Here is a 25,540-nt window from a genome sequence, read left to right as displayed (position 1 = left end):
AACTCACATATCGACCGAGGGTTACCCGGGAACACCACCAAAATGGGTCTACTCTTTGTGGGATTCTCACCTCAATTCTTGTCCTATGTCATTCAATATGGTATCAATTTGTCCACAATAGAATTCTCTATAGGGGTATATGCATATAAAGTCCAAAATCCAAGTGCTCCTTCCCCCCCCCCCCCCTCCCCCGCAGCAAAGGTGAAAGTCAGCCAAGTGCTAGTTATGAGCGAGCACGCATTTTCACACTCACTACACCTGCATGCAAATGTGTATAAACACATTTATAGGACATTCTTGTTTGGCCATTCATTTTGGTATCAATTTGTTCTCTACAGGGAAATATATATATGAAGTCCAAAAACCGGGTGATCGGATAAAAAATGTAATTTTAACAATTATATTAAAATCAGACATCATAGACGTCCCTCCTGAACATCCGCAGAGTTAATTACGGACGTCGTATACGTCTTTCCTGAACAAGAGAGTTTAAGTGTTGCTATCCTCATATGGTAATCCCATGGGTAATGCGGTTATTACCATATGTTAGTTATAGTTATCACCAGTTTTTACACAAATGATTTAAATAGTGTATGGATATATTACATCTATATGGCTGCACTGGATCTAACTTCAGATTTGCTTCTAAATACATGGATGGAGAAATACTAAAGAAATTGTTCATGACTTTTGTTAGACCAAAGCTGGAATATGCAGCAGTTGTTTAGTGCCCATATCTTAAGAAGCATATCAACAAACTGGAAAAGGTGCAAAGACATGCCACTAAGTGGCTCCCAGAACTGAAGGATAAGAGCTACGAGGAGAGGTTAAAGGCATTAAATATGCAAAAACTAGAAGCTAGAAAAAAAAGAAATTATATGATTACTATGTACAATATAGTAACAGGAATTGATAAAATTGATAGGGAAGAATTCCTGAGACCTGGAACTTCAAAGAACAAGAGGTCATAGATTTAAACTAACGAAACAAAGCTGCCAGAGAAATATAAGGAAATTCACTTTTGTAAACAGAGTCGTAGACGGTTGGAACAAGTTAGGTAAGAAGGTCGTGGAGGCCAAAACCGTCTGTAATTTCAAAGCATTATATGACAAAGAGTGCTGGGAAGACGGGACACCATGAGAGTAGCTCTCATCCTGTAACTACACTTAGGTAATTACACACACACACACAAATGTGATGAAGATGGAGAGAAAAACATACAGTATTCACAAATAGAGTACATATATATTTTGAGGATATCATGAGATGATTTCAGGGCTTAGCGTCCCCGCGCCCAGGTCCTCGACCAGGCTTCCTTTTAATTTCACACCCCAGGAAGCAGCCAGTAGCAGCTGTCTAACTCCCAGATACCTATTTACTGCTAGGTGAACAGGGGCATCAGGGGGAAAGAAACTCTGCCCATTTGGTTCCACCTTCACCGGGGATCGAACACGGAACCTCAGGACTACGAATCCGATAGCACTGTCCACTCAGCTGTCAGGGCCCCAAAGTACTAGTGCCCCCAAGATTCTGTCCTGGAATTTCTATTAGTCATAAAATATATGAACAAATAAGAACAAGGAAGTTTATTGTTATGATAAGGAAAATTAATGAATGATTACTACGATGACATTGACTTATGATACGAAGAAGACTTCCAATCAGAAGAAACAACCAGGAAATTTTTAAATGGCTCTGCAGTAAACCACTGACACCACTGCCAAAAGTTAACTGACTTTTGGCAGTGATAAACACTTTTGATTAGTGATAAATATGTGTGACATTAAACAAATAATGTTACTCTTTGAGGACTTTTCAAGATGACTTACATTAAAACATTTACATAAGTCATACATTAATTTACAAAGTGAGAATGGATATGTACTATAAGCTCATTGTTATCTGTTGCTTCATGTGGGCAATGTGGACATTTTAAAGTATCTTGAGCTATATGAGTACTAAGATGATTCCGCAGATTGCCACTCTGTGTACACCGAAATGGACAGTGTGGACAAGAGTATGGCTTCTCTCCGGTATGTGTTCGAATGTGCTTTTTTAAATCGGTACTTGTAGATGACTGGTGAGGACAGTGAGGACACATAAATGGTTTTTCTCCTGTATGCGTTCTAAGGTGTGTTTTTAAATTTCCATTTCGTGAACATCGAAAAGGGCAGTGTGGGCATGAATATGGCTTCTCGCCAGTATGAGAGCGAACGTGAGTTTCCATGTGTGAAAGATGTGTCGTAGTGTATGGGCAGACAGGGCATCTGCGTATCCTGCTGGTACTTGAAAAATCCTTCTCAATTCTTGCGTCTTCGTCTGAAGTCCTCAGATCATCAATGTCACACACCACCTGTAGGGGATGCCTGTCTTATTCATGGTTTTTTATATTATACACAGGTGATGATACTGTTCAATAAAACTGAATTAAATTACTGTAATTAATGTATCCATAAAAAACATGGACAGGAAATATAACTCTAGTTACTTAGGGTATTACTTTGAAGTGTTTGCCAAAAAAAATAATCATCACAATGTGTTATATAAATAGTTTAACTTATGAAATTTACACAATTCTTATGCACTTAAACGCTAACAGAACACTATCAAAAGACAAAGTAATTAATTATTGTGGAAAGGTGCTAAGTCAATATGACATTTCAATGTACTATTCAATCTAAAGGAATTCAAAATGCTGATAGAGTAACAGAAATGTATATAGTTATCTATATGAAAGGATTATGAGGCACTTAGCAGAGTATTCACTTGGTCATTGCAATCAGAAAGAGGGCGTAAGAGTACTCACATAGTTGTGCTTGCGAGGGGTTGAGCCTTGGCTCTTTGGACCCGCCTCTCAACTGTCAAACAACTGGTGTACAGATTCTTGAGCCTACTAAGCTCTTTCAAATCCACATTTGAAACTGTGTATGGAGTCAGCCTCCACCACATCACTGCTTTATGCATTACTGTGAATGCCAGTGTGTGTGAACGCCATTACTATAGGCCCGAGTGTGGTCGAGTTGACTGTAAAATTCTGGTTGGGCCCTGGTTTGGGTCCTGCAAAACGTCTCAGAGAACTCAGTAGAGTTCTGGGTTGGTCAACATTTGCATCATTGTGGCCGAGTCTGTTGAGGCAGGTGTCTGGGAATCACCGGGTTCCCAGACATATTATATGTCTGGGAACAGACATAATATAATATATATATTTATTATGGTGTACATATTATCAACACAAATATATATGTAATTGCCTAAGTGTAGTTAAAGGATGAGAGCTACTCTCGTGGTGTCCTGTCTTCCAAGCACTTTATGTGGATGCAATCATTTATTTTGTTGGTTACAAGTGGTATATTTTTATACCACTTAATACCTCAGTGTGATATCTTAGTTGAAATCATTGTTATAAACATTACAAATGTTTGTTTCCTAACAAAAAAAGGGAATGTTTGTATTAATTGTCATTAACATTCAAAAATGATTTACATTCAGAAGCAATAAATTACTGTGTATGGCAACTGTAAACAAAGGCAATATTTGTATTTCAATGCCTGTATGTTTCAAAACAAAGGTTTTATTATTAACACTAGGATAAATAAAGCTCACACAGACATCTGTTAAATATATTTATTGTAATATTATTACGACAATCTATAAGTGTGTCTGAGATCAAAGAGATCCAGTAAGGGATACTGGAAATATTTTGTTTGCTTATACAGGTATTAAGATAAGATCAGGTTGCAGTTATCAAGGCAAGCTGACCCATTTACAAGTTGTTCATTCCCACTTACCCTGCTTTTATGAGGTTTCTTGACATGTTAGACTAGGGAAGGATATGTTGGGCAGCAATGGTCATTTTAAGTTAAAATATTAGTCTGAAAAGGGGCATTTTGACTTGAAACTGATTTTAAAGACAATACAGTAATATGAAAGCTGAAGCTTGATGATGTACAATACTATATTATGACCCACCAGATTAGAATGTAACCCCCTTCTCCCTTAAACTGGAAATATTATTGTGAACCAAGGGATTCAGAGTTGCAAGGAGTCATATTTTATTTACACTACTTATTTACTTAATCCATCTTTAGGTATGAGTTTGTATATTTTCTTTAAAATGTAACTTGTATAGGAATGGGAGCAATGTTGGCATTGTTGTGGTCACTACCTAGTATAAGCTCCTATACTGTGTCTCTTCAAACACTTTTATCCTCATGATCATAGAAAAGTGCATATGGTCACGAAAATGTTACTCCACAGTATTTGTTAAAATACTCTTCGTTAAAACTAGAATTGTAGTTATTAGGTAAGGACAATACAGTATTGTATAGGAATAAAAAAAGGTTACCTACATGGCATTGCAAATGTGGACTACAGTATATAGGAACAATAATAATTTCTGACATGTGGAGTCAGAGATGTGGACAATATAGGAACAATTATGGTTTCACACTTACATGGATTTGGGGATGTATCATTAATTCTCCATTCTCTGTACAACAAAAGGACATGCGTGGGCAAGAAAATTGCCTGTTTGTCTTTGTGAAATTATATATGTTTTCGATACATAAAAAATAGGATCTTTGAAATTCCTGTAGTTATCCCCCTTAGTCCTCAGATCTCAGATGTCACACAACACTTGTAATTTTCACCCATGAGGATATGTCAAAGACCTTGTGTGACCTCTGTACAATAATCCTTTTGCACTACTACTCACAAAATGAGACTAGGAAGCACAGTAATATAACCACTTTAGGTGGTAAAAGAAAAAATTTAAATGATGCTTGTTGTATTCATGGCATTTAAACAGTACTGCTCACAGTTAATAATACTTTACTCACTAGAAGGATAAGCTGATAATACAACAATCAGAGCAGAGCTTATATCGCTCTAGTAACACACCAGTATATTTACCGGTGCTTGTATATACAGTAATCTACAGAATATATTAAAATTTTTAGTTTTAATATCTGGTGTCTTAACAGTAATCCTGTATAAAATGATGAAATATATATACAGAATTTAAGCATGCAGTATATAATGAAATTACTCCATAATAAAAAATTTATTACGCACATTGTGTGTCAAAAGCTAGCAAAATAACCCAGGGCAAGTGTAGGATCAAAATCACCCTGAACCCTCTGACCCCTACCCCAAAACAGAACTCAATATTTAGTATAATTTAATGGCAGCAGGTGAGGGTACTACCTTGGTGGTCATAAATTAAATCCCATGTTAATATTTTGAACCACTGGTTAGTAAGTTGGTGGTCAGTAGTGGAATGACTCCCTGCTACCGACACTACCGACCTTCCCTCTCTCACCCTTTCTCCCTTCTGTGTGTGCTATCACCTAAAACTATTTAATGGATAACATGAGATTGCATGAACATACTTTATATGTACTGTACAGCATATTGGCAAAAGTACATTATTTGATACATAACATGCAAAACTCCCTATTTCATTTGTATTCTCTTATATTTGTAAATGAACAAATCAGAGACTAATGTGGTTTTTAAACCCTTTACCCCATGGTTATAATTTTGTTTAAAGAGTACAACATCCCACATATGCATAATAAAAAATAATAAATATATTTTTCTTATGAAGTGACAGAAAGTTATATAAATGCTTAAAAAAATAGTAACAAAAAAGTTCCTTACTAAAGAGTTGGTTTTACAGGTTCACTAAGTTGCACTCAAAAGCCAGTTAAGCTGGTGCTCTCCACATGCATCAGTGCTTGTATGTATGCCTTGACACTTTACACTAATTATTATACAGGAATTATTGTAGATCTATCGTGTATATCAATCATATTATCTAATATTATAAATTACAATAACATGTAATAACTATTTGTGTTGGTGGAGGCTCCTACTAACAGTGAAGAGGAAATGTGTGTTAATGACGTGAGAGGAAGTGGAGATAAGAAAGTTGAGAGTAGGCATGATAGAAGTGTCAAGTACAATCAGTACATAGTGAATCAAACGAGTGTGTAGCGTTATATTCAAAGTGAAAGCGACAAAGCAATGCACAAAAGGAAGCCAGTAAGCCTAGTCTTAAGAATACTGACTATGTAGTATGATACTGCTGTGGTCCAGACAAGGGCAAGATGAAACCATTAGCTAGAAGCACACTACTACACAATGTAAGCAAAGGACTGTTTTGCCTAATAGCCAAAATACAGTAAATTTAGGGATAGATTAGGTTAACCCATGCACTGCATACTCAATTTACATTACAATCCCCTGGTGTGCAAGAAAAGAATAAATTCTAAAACATTATTTTTTGTTTTAATATTGTTACAATGGGAAATTCCCTGATCATGGGAAAATTTACAAAAATGTATGTAGTTTACTTTCTCCATTGTGGAGAGATGATGTCATGATTCCCGAGAGTTCATCAAGTAGATACCCCGAGGAGGTCACCCGAGCCAGGCAAGCAGCAAGAGTTGCCATGAATTTATTTATACTGATTTATTTCAGTCACTGATTTTTGCAATAATATTATGCAATACTGTAGTGTGTAATTTGAAAAAATTCCATAATAAAACTTGTGGAACATTGATTGAAACACTCGTGTTACTAATGAGCGCACAATATTATATTCTTTGGACAATAAAAACACTGTTTTTTGCTATTCTCACACCGTATTCACATGATATATATATGACTAACTATATGTTTATGCACCGATACGAACCACTAAGCAATCTGGTGGGTGCAATAATCTCATAACCATTTATCCAAGTACATCATAGCTCACACCTTGTCAGTTGCTGACAGCACCTGACAAACCAAAATGCCACCCAATATACTACGCACATTGCTAACACTAATCAAAATACTGCTGCTATTATTTTAATTAAGAATCCAGGTCCCTAAATCCTGAATATGAATCATTTTTCACAAGTTCATTTTCTAAAGGAACACGAGGTCCCATTGTGTGACGCACAAATGTACCAAACTGCTGTGTGCCTCGTGCTGTAAACATCATCAACTGCATCAGGGTCACTAATATCTGAACATGGTACATAGCCTTTATCATTGTCAGGGTCGTCTATATCACTATAATCAATTAATACCAATAATTGCAGTTATCCATCTCATCATTAGTAATGGTGGGGGCATGAGGTGCATAATGGTATTATGAGCTGCATGCACCACTCATGGTTGCTGTCTCTGTACTGAGGCCCTCACACCTACGAGAGGTACCCACAATTTTTGTCCACGGTGGTGTCTGTTTACTGTAGGCATGAGGAAGTGGATGTACAGGATGTACCTGCAGGAGTTTTAAATCTTATGTGGCACTTTAACACATCCCTGGATGTGATGTGCAGTTGGAGTATTAATGGTGATAACATCCCTGGATGTGATGCACAGTTGAAAGGTTAATGTACGGAATTTAAGCCCTTCAATGATCAAGACAGCAGTTAACTTGACTAAGGGACGCTGAAATATGTTATTGTAATTCTATTTTATTTCTATGAAGAATAACCTAACAAAAATTAAATACTGCCTTAACAATGCCCAAAACTCTTTCCATAATAATTGCTTTATTAAATATGCTTTTTATGTAACAACTATGCAACCGTTGTACCTTGTTCTTATGTATATTTTGTAAATAAAAATTCTTCATATTCTTATTATCATTATACAATAAATATACATCAAATATATATGTACAATGTATGTGGAAATTCAAGTAATTTGGTTCTTCATATGATTCGGATTGAGGTATGGATGCCAAAAACTGGACTGAGGTTTGAATGCCAAAACTGTCAGTCGTTCAAAGCGTTATATGACAAGCAATACTGGGAAGACGGGACACCATGAGCTCTCATCCTGTAACTACACTTATGTAACTACACAATCTAATCATTTTCTTACTAACTCAGTCTTTTCTAATAATTAATATGTCTTAACTCAGGTTCATTATACTGCATACCTGGATCCTACCTGGAGAAGGATTTGGGAGTTATTCTACTCCCTGTGCCTGGCCCTTTACATGTCATTGGGCTTTTTACAGTTTATTTACACATTTCTTAAACTGCTGACACTATATTTTCAAGTTTTAATGCGGTGTATGTTATGGAAGATTGTTAGTAATACTTCATTCAGCATATCTTAAACACTACAAATGCTGCGTCATATTTTCTTTATTATTTTATGTGATGTTATATATCTTTTCAAGGAGTTAATTTATGTAAACAATAGTGAGATCTATTTACAGTATATGGCAGTTATCTACATTGTATATCTGGTACTGAATTATTACTGAGATTATATCAGCTGGGATTGACCAGCTCCCTCAATGTCACAAACTTATGTATAATCTGTTGACCAGACCACACACTAGAAGGCGAAGGGACAACAACGTTTCGGTCCGTCCTGGACCATTCAAAATTCGTTTGTGTGTGTGGTCTTCTAGTGTGTGGTCTGGTCAACATACTTTAGCCACGTTATTGTGACTCATCGCCTGCTTATGTATAATCTCCTTACAATATCTTCAATCTCACTTTCAGTGCCAAAAATAAATAAATACATTTCAGCAACAAGTATATTAATTATCACAACCAAAGTTTCCGTGTTGATATTAGTACCACATACCCTAAAAGCTATTATAATGGTGATACTGTACTTTATTTTATCAAAAATAATACCACTGGCCATCTACTTTTCACATACAGTATCCCCTGTATTAGAAAAAATGGATTTCACAAAGTTTCCCTTGAAAAAATAACCAGATACATCAAATAGATATTACTAAGATTCTAATAAGTTCAGCAGATTTAAAATAACATTTATCTTACTCAATACCTTTGGAAAAATATGAATGTTTAATACACATTCAATATGGCAACAGTACTGTAAATGTAATTGTTTATATTTTCTTGCTAATATTAAATAAATAAATTCATCTTATTTTGTAACAAAATATTTCATATAATTTTTTAATAAAAATGAAACTTGATTTTTACTTAAATTGATTTAGTATAGAGTATATCTGCATATAAAACACTTTAATGCAAGAAAATAATATTCTATAATAAATAAATTATACAGAACATTAACACAAAACTTTTTTTTTAATTAACACATTAACTTTTGACCTTTCAATTAAAAATTAGAATAATTTTTAATTTAAAAAAGTGCTCAATGTTGCAATAATTATACTAGAGATGCAAAGTGGAAATCTTTTTCTGCCTCAACAATTAACACAATTATTTTCTAACATTTGCTTAAATGATAAGTCAAATGTATTTTAGACAGTGTTTGCATAAATAAGCACATGTGCTAATAATCACCATGGTAAGATTGAACAGTTTGCCTCTCATTTATTTTTTAAAAGTGATGAGTTAATACGTGAAATTTCAAGGCACTTTTCTGTGTGGAACGATACTGGCAGTGGGCACAGGCAAAAGGCTTCTCCCCAACGTGAATTCGAATATGAGTCTTAAGATTATCTCTTGTAGTGGCACTGTATGTGCAGTGTGGGCAGGCAAACGGTTTCTCTCCTGTATGAGTGCGAATATGTATTTGTAAACTTCCTTTCTGAGAAAAACATAGAGTGCAATATGGACACCGAAATGGTTTTTCGCCAGTGTGAGTTCGCATGTGATTTGTTAGACTAGTTTTATAAGAAGTTGTATAGGGACAGAAGAAACAGTGGTGCATCCTGATGATTTTGAAGGGGTCTTTCACGGGTCCAGGCAATCCTCTCTCGTCAATCTTGATACCACCACAGTCCAGCCCCACCTGTGGGGGACGCCCAGCTTATTCACTGTTTACACACAATGATGACAGAGTAAAGTATTGATCACCTCACAAGTGGCATGCATTTAATGAGTCAGGCTACAGATATACATTATAACACTGCATGATACCAAATAACAAAATCAGAGAATGTAATACATATTTACCAAATGGTTTATGTAAAAAATTTGTTTAATAGAGAAATACAATAACACCAAAACTGAGGCAAAGCTTGCAATCCTCAGCTCAAAAATATTTTGAATATCGTAATAAAATATTAGATTTGATAAGCCCTTACAATTTAAATACCATCTCCAAATAAAGTCTACTCTCAATTTGGTGTTAATCGACATTATATGCTGGAGTTAATTAATCCACAGCAGTCCTTCTGCAAAACCTGTGCATCAAAGAAAGTGAAAATCAATATAATTAGGTTAGGCAAAGAATAACTAATGTGAAAATTTATCAAGCAATTATCTTTTAAGCATAGAGACGAGTGAAGCCATAAGTGACAAAGAAATAAAGAGGAAACAAAAGAGGCATTACAAGAGTATTAAGGTTGTAGTAAATTCACAAAGACTACAGAACACAACAGAAACCCTAAATGAACAAAAAATTAATAAGCAAAATATGACACAACCATGGAGAAGTTTGTTTGATATTTATGTATTTTAACAAACTAGATTAGATATATAAAAAATTATAACCCTTACATTCCTTTCTATTTTTTGTATTTAAAAATCTTTTTCAAACATAACTTTGGTTACTTAAATTTGAGATAAGATATATAATACTGAACGCATTAAATTTTTCATCGTGGATAACAAAATGAAGCTTATGGTTACAGTAGTACTGTATTGTGCAATTCAACATCCATATGTTTCAGTTAAAACTGTGGCTCTTAATATTATCAATGTGCATTTATTTTACATTTATATAAGCATCATTTGACTATTATTATAAGTAGCAATACGAGCACTATTTCAACATTCGTTAATAACTCGTCCACATTTGTATCAACATCATCACTACACAGAGATGGCATAATACCCACTCGGAATATGGTTTAATCAAAAACATAAATCTAATATAAATGTGTTTGTACTCAAATGGGATACAGTTATACCTGATTAATAGGTTCACACCAAATCTTAACACTTAAATTTGTGGTCTTATGTTGTTGAATATTATAAATTGTGTCTATACTAATATACTGTATTACTAATAAATTACTAATTCTACTTTATTACCTGTACCGTAATTCGAATACCCCAGTAATTAGCAGTGTAATATGTCATAAGGACAAGACTGACAAAATTATTTGTCATTGGCCATTTTAGAAAACTGCTATTGAAAGCCATTAATGTCAGAAATAAAGCTTCAGATAATTAAAGATAATTTATTGTTACAGAAACAGCAACAGAAAATGAACATTAATCTTGCATCATGAGAATGATTCTACAGTAATGTTATACTGTATTTCCATAGGTTATACTGTATTAAATCATATTTATTTGCCAGTTTATCTTTCCCATGAGTTCCTAAACCCTAAGAATAACTCACATGTGCTACATGTAACTATCAGCTTAGATTAGGTATAAATTAGCTTAGAAAGCGGTCAGAAAATAAGTATGAAAGATTAAACAAAAAAAGATTAAAGAAGTTTTCTGACCGTTTGTTCCTTCGGACTGTTCTAAGCTAATCTATGCCTGTTTCTGGGTAAATCTTTTCCTGGGGGATGGGGGGTCAGGTCGCAGTTTTTGGCCTCCACCCTCCCTGTTTCTCTCAGACCGGTGTTGAAAACGGCTTTGATCGGCCAAAATGTTCATTTCTCTTTCCCATTTCCCTGGATTTTTCGCATACCAATAATCAGTGTTTCGTGATCGTCAATTTCATGTGTATAATATATATATATATATATATATACAGTATATATATCTCACCTAGTAGCCAGAACACACTTCTCGGCCTACTATGCAAGGCCCAATTTGCCTAGTAAGCCAAGTTTTCTTAATATATATATTTTTCCATTTTTTTTCTTATGAGATGATATAGCTATCCATTTCATTATGTATGAGTTAAGTTCTTTTCATTTTGAGTTAAAACTAACGTAGATATATGACCGAACCTAACCAACCCTACCTAACCTAACCTATCTTAATTTAACCTAACCTAAACTAACACAACTAAGTCAATAATTTATGTTCTTAATATAATATAATAATAATAATTTATATACACTAATTTGAAATAATTTATTAAAAATAAAAAAATCCCTTGGCCTATTAGACAAATCGGCCTTGCATAGTAGGCCAAGAAGTGCGTTCTGGCTACTAGGTACGACATACATATATACAGTATATACAAATTTGCCTTGTTTGGAGTTAAAGTAAGAAATTACAATTATGATGTGTAAACATGTGATTATTGACATGACTTTTGTGTGTTGAACGGTAGGGGCACTGGTTGCAAGCATAAGGTTTCTCTCCAGTGTGAGTGAACATATGTCGCTTAAGGTGATCATTGGAGTTAGATTTGTAGGTGCAGTATGGGCAAACAAATGGTTTCTCTCCTGTATGGATAGTGACATGTTTCTGTAAATTGGTTTTAACATCAGAGCTGTATGAACAGTAGGGGCACTGATGCATCTTCATAGTGGTGAAGCTCTTCCTAGGTGCTCTGGCTCCTCCAGGGAAGATCCTATGATCTCGGTTCACCACTACCTGTAGGGTATGTCGGTCTTACTCAAAAATGCACATACAGTATATGCAATATGGTTCAAATGCACTGTCTCCTCTTAATAAACTACATGTCATTTTGACTGCATATTCCCAAACTGTTATATCTCAGGATACTGAGTGGTGTATTGAATACAAATAGCAATAATTACAAAATATGTAAAAGAATACAGGGATTATAATGAGTATAAGGAATATAATAACAATAGACTACATAGGAATCAAGGGTATAATGAGTTCAGGAAAAATGTTACAAGGGGCTCAGGGTATATATATGTGATGTTAGGAATGTCAGGGTAGACAAGGTGTACATGGGGGCAGTAATGAGACATCAAATTACAAAGTATATCCTACTTTTAAAGGAATGAAAGATAGGTGGGGATTCGGGATGCTAGACTTTGTTTTTCTATATCTAGACCTTAATAAGGTTAATTATACAACACTATGTAAATCCCATCAATATCTTTAAATATTCTTACAATATCAAAATATATACCTGTAATTGGCTTTATTTCAATGGGATTCCCTTGCAACCAAGAGGACTGGGAGTATTTTCTGGTATTAGGGCCTGTGTGTATAAACTTTGTGTGTGTATATCTCCTTTTTTCCCCACCCCTCTAATGATGTGGTAAATTGGTTCTTAAATTTGCAGTCAGGAGGCTACATGACCAATATAAATACAGTGTAGGGACATTTCTTACACACAGATATAGTTTTCAAAGGACCAAACACAATACAAATTTTAGAGAATAACACAGACATAAAGGTGTCTTAAGAAGTAGAAAAAATGCTCAAGTAACTATGTACGAACAAAGCAATTCACCCAGATGACGTTCCACCTTGGATCCTGAGATAATGTGCATTTGAGCTGAGCATTTTATTTCAATTAATTTTACAAGCATCTTTAAATACAGGAATCTTGGTAAACATGGAAAAATGCTATCATAGTTCCAATATACAAAAATGGTAGCAGAGAAGACCCTCTTAGATTTGGATTGTTGACAAGCATAGTTCTTAAAACATTGGAAAAAATAATCAAGACCAAATGGGAAGAACACTTGGAGAGAAATGACTTAATACCAGACAGACAGTATGGTTTTCGATCAGGAAGATCCTGTTTAACAAATCTGCTTAGTTTCTATGATATAACCACAGAGATTTTTCAAGAGATGATTGAGTCGACTGCATTTATCTGAACTTAAAAACGTATTTCCACAGAGTCCCACATAAGAGGTTGTTCTCGAAACTTAACCATACTGGAGGAGTGACAAGGGGCTTCTAACATTGATGACAAATTTTCTAACTAGCAGAAAAATGAGGGCAGTAATCAGAGGCGATGTAACATAGTGGAGAAATGTCACTGGTGGAGTACCAAAGAATTCAGTTCTTGCACTGGTAATGTTCATTGTCTACATAAACAACGTACCAGAAGAGATACAGAATTATATGAACATGTTTGCTGATGATGCTGACAAATTATGTGAAAAAAGCTTTAAAGAATTGTTATAAAAAAAGACCTAGGGGTGGTTCTAAACAGAAAACTGTCACCTGAGGACCTTCTAAAGCACATTTGTTTGAGGAGCCTTGGCTATGCTTTCCAGTTTCAGAATTCCTTTTAAATACATGGAAGACAAAATATTATAGAAATTATTCATGACCTATGTGAGAACAAAGTTGGAATATGCAGCTGTTGTATGGTGTTCATATCACAAGAAGCACATCAACAAACTGGAAAAGAAGCAAAGACATGCAACAAAATGGCTTCTGGAATCGAAAGACAAAAGCTATGAGGAGAGGTTAATGGTGCTAATTATGCCAAAGCTAGAAGATAGAAGATAAAGAGGCAATATAATCACTACATAGAAAATAGTGAAGGGAATTAGGGAATAAGGAATAGAGAATGGTGTAATGAGCTAAGGGCAGAGTAATTAGTAGAGTGTAATCTAGGTCATCATATCTCAGGTTACAAAATAACTTGAGCAATCGGTATAGGGAATGCAATGATTACAGTGTGCTGCAATAGACACTGGGTGGATTTGGTAGTAAAGGAAGTAGGGATGATGATGGCTGCAATAATGGTGTTAATATTGTCAGTAGTGGTACTGGTGGGGGTAATTATGGTAGAAGTTATGGTAGTGCTAATGGTTGTGAAAATGCTTACCTATCTATAACTATTTAGAATGAGGTTCAGCAGTGGTGGTAGCAGTTGTGGTGGTTGTCATTGCAGTGGTAGTGACTGTAGTAGTAGCAGTTATGATAGTGGTGGTTTTCTCTTTTGTACTTGAAAAACAGCAACATTTGCCTTTTTTTCACATACTGTATCTTTATTTGCCAATTTTATTTATTTCATTTTAAATCTTTACAATTAGAGTTGAAATTGAACCTTAGCAGCAGCTGTCAGTGATACAGTCTAAGTTTTAGGTGGTTCATTGAGCGAGTGTGGAATACAGCCGTCCACACCAGCTGTTCATGTTGTTCTTCAGCTTGTTACCATGCCTTAATCATATTCCATAGTAAGGTAACTACATATTATATAAACATTGTCACTTTCTTCACAGCAGTGCAAGGTGTAATACCTTACAGCACCATGCAATATTGAGCCTCGACTGTGTATTTACTGTATTTTTGTTGTGAGCATCATAATTCACGTTCCTCATTTTTCTTTTTAATTTCAATGGATAGTTTAGATTTTGAATTGCTAAATACTGAATACTGTTTTGCAGTGGCTAAACTTTGTTATGTTTATTTCACAATACATGATCTATTGTTAAAATACACTAATGTTAATTTTATAATGACTCTAAAGTACTGTATATAAAATTAAACTTAAATGATAAAAAAAAACATGTACACTGGATGTTATAAAAATTCACATGACATATATGAAGATGTTTATTATTGTAAATAATCTTTGAAGGTGTAATGTCAGGAGACACAGCATGATGGCAACAATGTCAAATTTATTAAACAATATCAATTGTACAATACTTCACATAGGTGCCTACATGGCTAGCAGTTGGACAAGCTACATATCTCAGCTTTGGCAGGAGTAGCAAGTTGAGAGTCTCAGCTCCAGCAGGTACAACAAGTTACAAGTATCAGCTTTCAATGGGGAAGTAAAGTTAGTCTTGGCTAGTTAGGCTAATCTCTATGATGGCAAGTGTGCAGTGTATCAACGCTGCATCTTCGACTCATTTATCATCACAGATCTACCTTGAGATAATGTCAAATCATTTCAAATAAAACTGTAATAATGATAACTATTTCACTGAATATAGTTATATTTATGCTGGTAATATGGACATTAACCTTGGACTGTAATTGTAACCTTAAATAACACAGCAGTACTGTACCGATGACCATGGCCAACTTTCTGATAACCTTAAAGCTACCAAAGGGAGCTATAACAAAAATGTTTGACGTGCACAGTCCGTGTGAATAAACTAGCTAATCATCATGCCCATTATTCAGCATGTTTAACTGTCACACAATGTGAGTTATTAGTTTAATCTGCACTTAGTAGATGTGAATCAACTGAGACCATGTCTACAGGAAACAATGTGTGAAGTAAGATGTAATGTAGTCATGGCTCTAGTAGCGTGGACCTTCCTCAGCAGGGATGGCGGGAAAAAACAAACAACAGTTGACGGACTGAGCTTAGACAAAAACACCCATTTCTGCCTTCAATATAATATTGAAACAAATTATAAAATAATACATGCATACAAAATTCATGGTATAACATTAGCAATAAAATACTGTACTTACACTAATACACAGGGAGGGGGGGGGGGAATAACTAGGTAATAACCCTATATGAAATAAGAATAATAGCAAGAGCACTTTCGACCCTCACAGGTTATGGTGCCTCTCTGTCTCTCACAGTCAAGCTCTTGGCAATGACCTGAGAGGGCCCAAAGCTCTCCTCCTATTATTCTTATGTCATATATCCTTACTTTGCATATTGAGAAAGCTGCAGGAACACGCAAGCCATAGATCACTAAGAACTCCAATTGACCCGGCCAGGAGTCGAACCCATGCCGTCCAGGATCACCCCTAAACATACACAGTACCGTAACCACCGCACCAATGCTCATCTATAAGGATTGGTCAGTCCTGGAGCTTATTAACTAAGCTCCATGATTGATCAAGCCCCGATGACACTCATGGATCCATTTGGGTACATGAGTGTCGAATCCTGGCCGGGTCAATTGGAGTTCTTAGTGATCTATGGCTTGCGTGTTCCTGCAGCTTTCTCACATTTGTAAAACCCAGCGTGGCCCGTGCATATGCCAGAATTTGATGAACAACTGTACCCAAATGGATCCATGAGTGTCGTCGGGGGTTGATCAGTCGTGGGGCTTAGTTAACCCTTAAACTGCGCATGGCGTATATATACGCCCTGAGTAACATGTCCCATGGTGCGCATGGCGTATATATACGCCATAGGGTGCCAGGCCTGATTCAAATGGCCCGCGGCTACACGGGGTTCACAGTAGCTTCCTCAGGGCTCTTGTAAACAGATGCCATTTTAAAAAAAAATCGTGGGCAATATTCTCAGGTGTGAGAGGCACAGTACTGTTGGAGCAACCAAGGCCGGCGCACGCAGCATGAGCGAACAGCATTGATGTTCAGCTTGTGCCCACAGCATCGCCGAAAAATGTCAAAATAAATATATAATTGTTATTATTTAGCGATGACAATATTACAGATGACCAATGACTGTGATATAAATAACCAGGGTTGTGATAATAGCAGGATTGTTGTAATAATTAGCGCTGTGTGAGGAGTGATGCTGAGAGACGGAGGGAGACAGCATCGTTTACTGACTGTGTGGCCACCTGTTATTGTTTGCGTTCACCATACTAGGTCAGTGGTTCTCTATGGTGAACACAAATGTAGATACTTATATATAATGTGTGTATTAGTGTAATAACAGCAAAAGGATTATGCTGGGAGGAGCCATATGGGTGACGGAGGTGACGTCGTCTGCACGATTTCTCTAGCTGTTTAGAGGGTGGCCACTATGCTCTTTGGGCGCTCTACAAGCTTAGGTGTACAGTTACGGTGCATAAAACATGTAGATATTTATATATAACGTCTGTATATAGTGTAATAACACCACAACTGGTATTGTTGGGGGAGAAAGTTTAGTGCGTGTGACCTTGAAAGAGTGAGGGAGCCGCCAGCCGCCATCTGTGTATAGCGACGACTCTTAGTGCCTGAACTAACTATATCAGCTTAGCTGTACAGTTGTGGTGAACAAAATATACTCATACTTATATATAACGTCTGTATATAGTGTAATAACACCACAACTGGTATTGTTGGGGGAGAAAGTTTAGTGCGTGTGTTGAGGGAGTGGCAGTGAGTGGCTGGCTGGTGTGTGGCGGTAACTCCTCGTTGCTTTTCGACTCTCAATACCAACTTAGTGGTTCGTTATGGTGACCAAAACATGCCAATACTTATATATAACCTGTGTATAGAGTGTAATAGCAGCAAAACTATTTGTTTATTGTTTTATAAACATAATAATTGAATCACTAATACGCACATCATACTTTTGAGTATAGCGATTATTAACCACTTTTATTATATAAATATATTACAATACACACTATTGAATAATATTACTGCAAAAAAACTAAGAAAAAATCAATCGGAGACATTGAAACAATTAGGTAATAATATCTTTGTGGCAACTCCCATCTGTCAACGCGGGTGACGCTGACCGGGTCTGACGACCGCTCTGTCAACGCCCACTTTTTGCCAGACTTCCTCGGTCAATTGCGCCCAAAATATGTCACCTACGATTTTTTTTTTATTTTTTCCGTGCTCAGGGGACACAAATTAACATGTTTAGAAGACGAAAAAATTTTTTTGAATTTTTTTTTTTCTTGCGCACAGGGGTGTAAATGTCCATATGACCCCTGAGCAGTGTAAGGGTTAATAAGCACAAGGACTGACCAATCCTTATAGACGATCATTGGTGCGGTGGTCATGATACCGTGTACGTTTAGGGGTGATCCTGGACGGCATGGGCTCAAATACTGGCCGGGTCAATTAGAGTTCTTAGTGATACATATAAACCCTGTATATGTGTGTGTATGTATGTATGTATATGTGTATATGTGTATATGTGTATGTGTGTATATATATATATATATATATATATATATATATATATATATATATATATATATATATATATATATATATATATATATATATATATATATATGACATTGTCAGACCACGGAGGAAGAATTGAAACAGGAATTTCCTCAAGTACTTTCGTATATTAATACAGTACATCTTCAGAAGGAATGTATTAATATATGAAAAGATAAGTTTTATTAAGACCTTTCGGCTGTCTATCACCCCATCAAAGGAGGACGTAATGTAGGTTTTTTTGGATAGGGCTGGTAAGAGCCCGTCGTGGGTTAGAAGACACAGATATGCTTTTTTCTCTCTTATCTCTCTCTCTTCTTCATTCATTCTGAAGATGTATTAATATACGAAAGTACTTAAGGAATTTTCTGTTTCAATTCTTCCTCCATGGTCTGACACTGTCACATTTTTCATCATGTGTTAATTTTCGTGATTTACACACACCAATATATATATTGTATATATATATACTGTATATTGCTAGCAGTCTTTCTTGTTGAAATATGTTTTTGAATATGATAGTAAGAGTGAGATCAATAATTCAAGCATGAATCTTCTCTATACTAGTATTTCTAATGTTCTTCACTTGTGAAAGAAGTTGAGAAATTAACTCTCCAAAGTTCAGCTTACAGTTTTATTATGGTCTGACAATAAGAGATGTGTTTCATTGGCCCTGTCAGCATTTTCAAAAGACAGTAGATATGAATACAATCTAGCTGGTGCAATCTACTATACAGTATAACCGAGGGTGAGGTGAAGTGAAATGTGGCACAAGCCAATAGGGCCACTGCAGCTTACCCATCTGCTGTGTTGCAATGTTGGCTGGGGCAACAGACAGCATTGTGAAACACTACACATCAAACAAACTCACCCAACAATAAACAACTAGCTAACACTCCATTACATTCTAGCATCTTTGAGACCAAGAGTGCATACTGTCCCAGTCAATATGGGGACATAGGACATGATAAGCTGCAGTGGCCCTATTGGCCACTGCGACATTTCCCTTCACCTCACCCTCGGTTATATACAGTATTTGGTTGCACCAGCTAGATTGTATTCACTTGTATTCTGCTTTTGACAATGTTGACAAGGTCAACAAAACACGTCTCTTACTGTCAGACCATAATAAAACTGTAACATTAACTTCAGAGTTTATTTTTCAACTTCCTTCTCAAGTGAAGAACATAAGAAATATAAAGTGCATTCATGTTAAGAGCCATTGATCTCATTTGTGATTCTCAACAAGTTCAAAGATTTGATGAAATATCTTTGCCTAAAAATTCTCCTCAAGTGTTGCTGGGTGTTGGAAGCATGCAGGGTTTCAGAACCATCAAACACTTATAGTGTTGGATGGTTGAGTGTATTTTTTTAACTATTTAATATTAATAAAACACAATTTTTTTATATTTGTCTAGTGGTCGAGTAGTTACTAAATTGGTTTGGCTAGGTAGGTTAGGTTTGGTCTGGCATACCTGGTCATACACACCCAGTCATACACTGAGGAACAAGGTCAGGCATACCTGGTCATACACCTTAATTACACACCCAATCATACACTGAGGAACAAGGTCAGGCATATCTGGTCATACACCTTAACTACAGAATAATGTTGTAACCCAGCATGACATCCACATAGCTATCATTAGGTTGCACCCCTCCCGTGTGTAGAGAAATTCTCGGATATCTACATTCACAACATACTACTACATAATGACATGGAGTGGTAGTGGCTAACAATATACTGTACTGTATGTACCACTACCTATATCAATACTTATACACTTCATGAAAATAATATATATGTTATATATAATAATAATAATATACACATTTTACTATGACTTTCTATCCTATTTTAAACTGCCAGGATTTTCAGTCTAATAGTTTAGTCAGCAGAGAGGGAATTAATGTGACATATAGTAAGATGATAAGGCCCATTTTAAGCTACATCTGGTGTATAAGAATAGGGGGGAGGGTAGAGAATATGTTTGCATCTTAATAGATAGCTTAATGCATATAGGCTACAATGAGCTTATAGCTCATTATTATTATTATGTACATTTAAGTAGTGCATTGTAGAGAATAAGTCTAAGTTGTTTAAAATGTTTTGATACAAGAGGAATTTTGAACAAATTACATGACAAAACAATACTTAAAATATAAATATTATGTTTAAATTACATTTGTCAAACACAATACAGTACAACATTATATGATCTCATTCATTTAGCACAATATTATAAATTATTGTACTAAATGAATGAATTTTATTTTAATATAATTTTAATTACAAATTAAAATACTGGGCTTCATTATAGATGTGTATTGGAAAAAAAAAATTAGACTACAACACAGGGCTAATGACCTGCAGTACTAGAAACCAATTGTTATTTTGTTCTTCATAAGGATCAACCTACATAATGCTGATGCCAAATAATGCTTTTACTTCCTGCTCAACTTGATCTGCTGAGCAAGATCCCTGGACCGAGGGCAAGGAATGCATATTGACACCAAAGCATCCAATGGATTAAAATTAAAACTGAAAAATGCTTAAATTTTCCACATTGAAACTGACATATGAGAAAACTAACTGGATCTCTGAGGTGACAATAACCCGCAACCAAGGCACGCCCAGTCGCACCTTACCACTGTACCACCCACAACTTGTAATATTTATACAGTACAACTGGGATTCCACTGGAACCTCTGAAAGTCAGGAGGCTTCTACTGGAGCCAGTCCAAGTTTTACGTATAAGCCTCAAACTCTCGGGTCTTGGTAAATCCAGTCCAGAGACCAGGACTGGCTTCAGTAGAACTTCCAGATTTCCAGAGGTTCTGGTGGAATCCCGGTTGTATAACTTTTACCACATCAGGGTGGTACCGTGGTAGGGTGAGAGGCCGAGAGTGTCTTGGTCATGGGTTCAAGTCACAGGAGAACCTCAGTTGATGTTTTCATTGATATATACCACATTAGTGTGACTTCATTGTGTATTATATCTGAAGGTGGGGGATGTGATGAATGAACTACTTTACCAGCACTCGAGTGCTTGGGCATTATATGTAAAACTTGGACTGGCTTCAGTAGAAGCCTCCAGACTTTCCAGAGGTTTCAGTGGAACCCCAGATGTATAATTTCATCAAGTCTGGGTGGCACAGTGGTAAGGTGAGTGGCTGGGTCATTGGTTTGAGTCACCTCAGAGCTCAAGTTGATTTTCTCACTAATATATATCACTTTAGTGTGATTTCATTGGGAAAACTGATATATGTTATATGAATTCATAACACATATACTAACCAAACTAAGTTTCAAGAAGATAGACTACAAATCTTCAATATTCAAATTAATCACGATTGTTTTTAATATGGAATTTCAATTTAAATTTCACAATTACCCTTAAAAAGTCTGTAAATCAATAACTTTCTAAATCTCAAAATATATTTTTAAATAAAATGTTCATATCAGAACAATAGTTAAAATGAATTTACTTCTTAACTTGTGCATTCAAATTACGATTAGCTGGAGGGTACGATAAATTCAGTATCATCACAAAATAGACAAATACCCGGTAGTTAATTCTTTATATGATTTAAAACTATAGCAATTGCACAAATCAACTAAATGTTAGTGACTGTCTGATCTTACGAAGCTGCCTGCACAGTTTCCACATAAAATTCATTATTTTATCATAAATCATAACTGCCTCTGCATATTTGCATATCTATAAGCCCAGTGACTGATTCAAAATATATACAGTATAAAATAGATTAACTTTATATAGGTATACTATACTGTACAATAGGAATATATCAATAGGTAGAACAACAGATTTTTACAGTTGGTAATTTTAACGGGAAATAAAAATTCTAAATTAAAAAGTTAACAAATCAATTTGAAATAAATGAATGATTGAAGGGTAGTGTATTTTACAAACAGGATTTGAATGATATAAACTTACCATTAAATAATTATTCAAATCCACTGCATTTCTAGCACACACAGTGACACAAACAAAAGAAGTGCCCCTTGAAATGAAAAAGACATTAAATTATACCTGTATAACAAAAGCCTTGTCTTAATTCCAGAGAGACTTTTTAATGAAAATAGTTTCTAAATACTTTTATATCTCAATGTGCCACTGCAAATCATATCATTTGGATTAGATCTGTTAGAGCAGTTATTGCGGCATATGGCTTCTCGCCCGTGTGGACGGAGATGTGTCTTTTGTAATTTATGATACAATGGGTGGTGTAAGGACAGTAGGAACACTTGTGAATCTTCCTGTTGAGATGTCCCTTCATAAGTCCCATGGCTCCTCCACTGCTGACCCTCTGACCAGTATGGCTCAGCACCACCTGTAGGGTATGTCGGTCTTACTCAGGGTTATACAGTCATGCACTAAGTAATTAAGAGCCACTTAAAAACTATGTACTTACAATGTACATTTCCTGTAGTCTTGCCCTAATGACAAGGGTAATGGGAACATCCTTATTGATACTCTTCACTGTACATCTCAAAATACTCAGAGAAAAATAATTACAATACTGTAGAATATTTAGTTCACTATTTTATATAGAAAGTTATTAATCTAAATCAAAAGCTTTAGCATATCAGCTAAAATGTAAATAAAAAATAATAAACCTACACTAAGAGTACACTGAAAAAATAAACATGACTGGATTATAAAAACCTTATAATAAATTTCTTTAGCTCACACTGAGTGGAAGCTATGATCAGTACATCTAAAAACACAGTTAGAGCATTGGCTCCAGTATTTACCACCAGCCATTTAATAACAGGAGAACTGTGTTATGTATCATACTTCCAATATTTAATGTAGTCACTTTTTAAAACTAGTCTTAAATGGCAGTTTATTTATGTGTATTCACTATTAGTTTTTTGTACTCAGGGAAACAGTTATTTTTGTACCAAAGTCAGTCAAATTCCAAATTCAGATCTTTAAATATAGATATGAATAATGTATAGAGGTCATAAGAAAAAATTTATTATTTTCCAGAAAGGGTAAAAATAGTTATAGGAAGGCAAAGAGAGTGGTAAAGGAAGTGAAAAATATTTTGGGAACAATGTTTACATCTGTGTATTATGTTATCAACAAGGTGAGTGAATATTGTATGTATCGGTTCCAAATGATGAAGGAATGGGAATAGTAACATGTTTTGCAATAAACAGAGTTGGTGGGAAAAGACCAGAGAAACTAATTGAAACTTGTATATGGAAATGGGTAGACTGCTTAAGAGTACAAGCCATAGAAATTCATTTTTTGAGGGCTGCAGCCAATGTATTTGAGATGGGTATTTCAATGAGGAAGTATACACGAGATGCGGCATGAGTGAAAGGGGCGAGGGGAATGAAATACAGAGTTGTAGAATGGATGCATCACAGTATACTGTGGTGGTATGGAGATGTTAGTAGAATGACTAAGAAAATTTTGTTTAATGAGAAGGGTGCAATAGGGGAGGGTGGGGGGAAGAGACCATATGGTAGAGGCAGATAACTATTATCTTAGAAGGAATGAACAAAAATATTTAAAAGAATGTGTAGTGGGAGAGGTCAAGGATTTTGAAATAGTAAAAGTTTTGTGTGGTGATAAGAAGCTCCTAGAAACATCTGCTTTGGTTCCCCCTCCCCCCCCCCCCACCAATGGAGAGGTCTCAGGAGGAAGTATGAGGTCAGGGACATAAATAAAGACATAAAAATAGTCTACAGTACACATGAATGTCTAGATGAAAATGTGAAAATTATTGGGTGTATGACATTTTTTCCTTTTAATAAATTGTCACTGGGTCATTCTATATTATACTGCAAACTACTTACACTACTTGTATAAGCAAAATTCTGAACATAATGGTGACAAATTTAGCTTTAGTTATGTAGCATGTAATTTTAAACACTGTAGATTGTTCTTAAATACAATATAGCCCACATATGTATGTAATTACAGTATATAGTGGAACCTTGGTTGACGACTGCTCTAGAGTACGAATTTTTTGGAATACGACTTCAAATTCATCGTAAAATTTGAATTGGTGTACGACGTTTACTTAAAAGACGACGTCTGTTCTTCCTCGTATGGGTTGAATGAGCACGTGGTGCTGGAGGCACGGACGAGGCACTCACAGTTTGTTTACAAGTCTATCCCACGTAGTGACGACCGTGGCAGCACTTGAATTCTTTGTGAAGAATTTCATTGTTTGCCTGCTTTTTTGCTTTTTTTTTTTTAACATAAAAGTTCTTATTATATATATATCACACCATGGATTCCAAGAAAGTCAGTAGTAAAGTTCAACTTAAGAAAATAGTTGTGAGGATGACAATAGAGGAAAAACAGAGATCATTCACTGTGAGACAATGTGATGTCTCGCTACACATACTGTAATTGTTAAAACTTAGGGAAAAACAAGTGTCTATAGACATATTCTTAGTAAGGCAAGCAAGCAGTGAGGCACAACCAGGTCCTAGTTCAAGTTCACGTATGTTTATTGAGATAAGAAAGAAATATATCTCAAAGGGATAGAGTAGCTTAGGCTATTTCTGTAAGGTGCTCATATCTCAAGAAGCACATCTAAAAACTTATAAAAATGCAAAGACATGCAATTACCAGTAAATGGCTTCTGGTACTGAAAAACAAGAGCTACAAGGAGAGGTCAGAAGTATTAAATACTGTATACTAAAGCCCAAAGATAGAAGAAATAGAAGTGATATGATCATTATTTACAAAATAGTACCACAGGAATTGATTAAATTGAAAAAGAATTTCTGAAAACTGCACCTTCAAGAACAAGCGGACACAGGTTCAAACCAAGGAAACAAAGCTGCCGCGAAAACATTAGAAAGTTCACTTTTGCTAACATAATGG

At 35.5% G+C, this 25,540-nt stretch overlaps 1 protein-coding gene across 13 annotated transcripts in view; it reads right to left on the bottom strand.

Moving 5' to 3' along the window:
• LOC123745760 (protein tramtrack, beta isoform) overlaps positions 1-25,540 on the bottom strand; it is a 149,460-nt gene that overhangs the window by 23,194 nt on the left and 100,726 nt on the right. For 4 of the 13 annotated variants that reach the window (XM_069317695.1, XM_045726611.2, XM_045726614.2 and 1 more), the window contains exon 6: positions 1,841-2,353. The exons of 6 other annotated variants lie outside the window; for them this stretch is intronic. In XM_069317695.1, the coding sequence (XP_069173796.1) occupies positions 1,856-2,353 (498 nt within the window). In that variant the 3' untranslated portion in view covers positions 1,841-1,855. Of the gene's footprint in view, positions 1-1,840; positions 2,354-9,309; positions 9,757-12,122; positions 12,477-15,365; positions 23,019-25,540 lie in introns of those variants that run through there. 3 more of the 13 variants (XM_045726618.2, XM_069317697.1, XM_045726635.2) reach the window with 3 other exon arrangements.

This window comes from Procambarus clarkii, chromosome 88, assembly GCF_040958095.1.
Source record: "Procambarus clarkii isolate CNS0578487 chromosome 88, FALCON_Pclarkii_2.0, whole genome shotgun sequence".
Taxonomy (NCBI): Eukaryota; Metazoa; Arthropoda; class Malacostraca; order Decapoda; family Cambaridae; genus Procambarus; species Procambarus clarkii.
The sequence above is the reverse complement of the archived record's forward strand: the minus strand, read 5'-3'. Positions and strand labels throughout refer to the sequence as shown.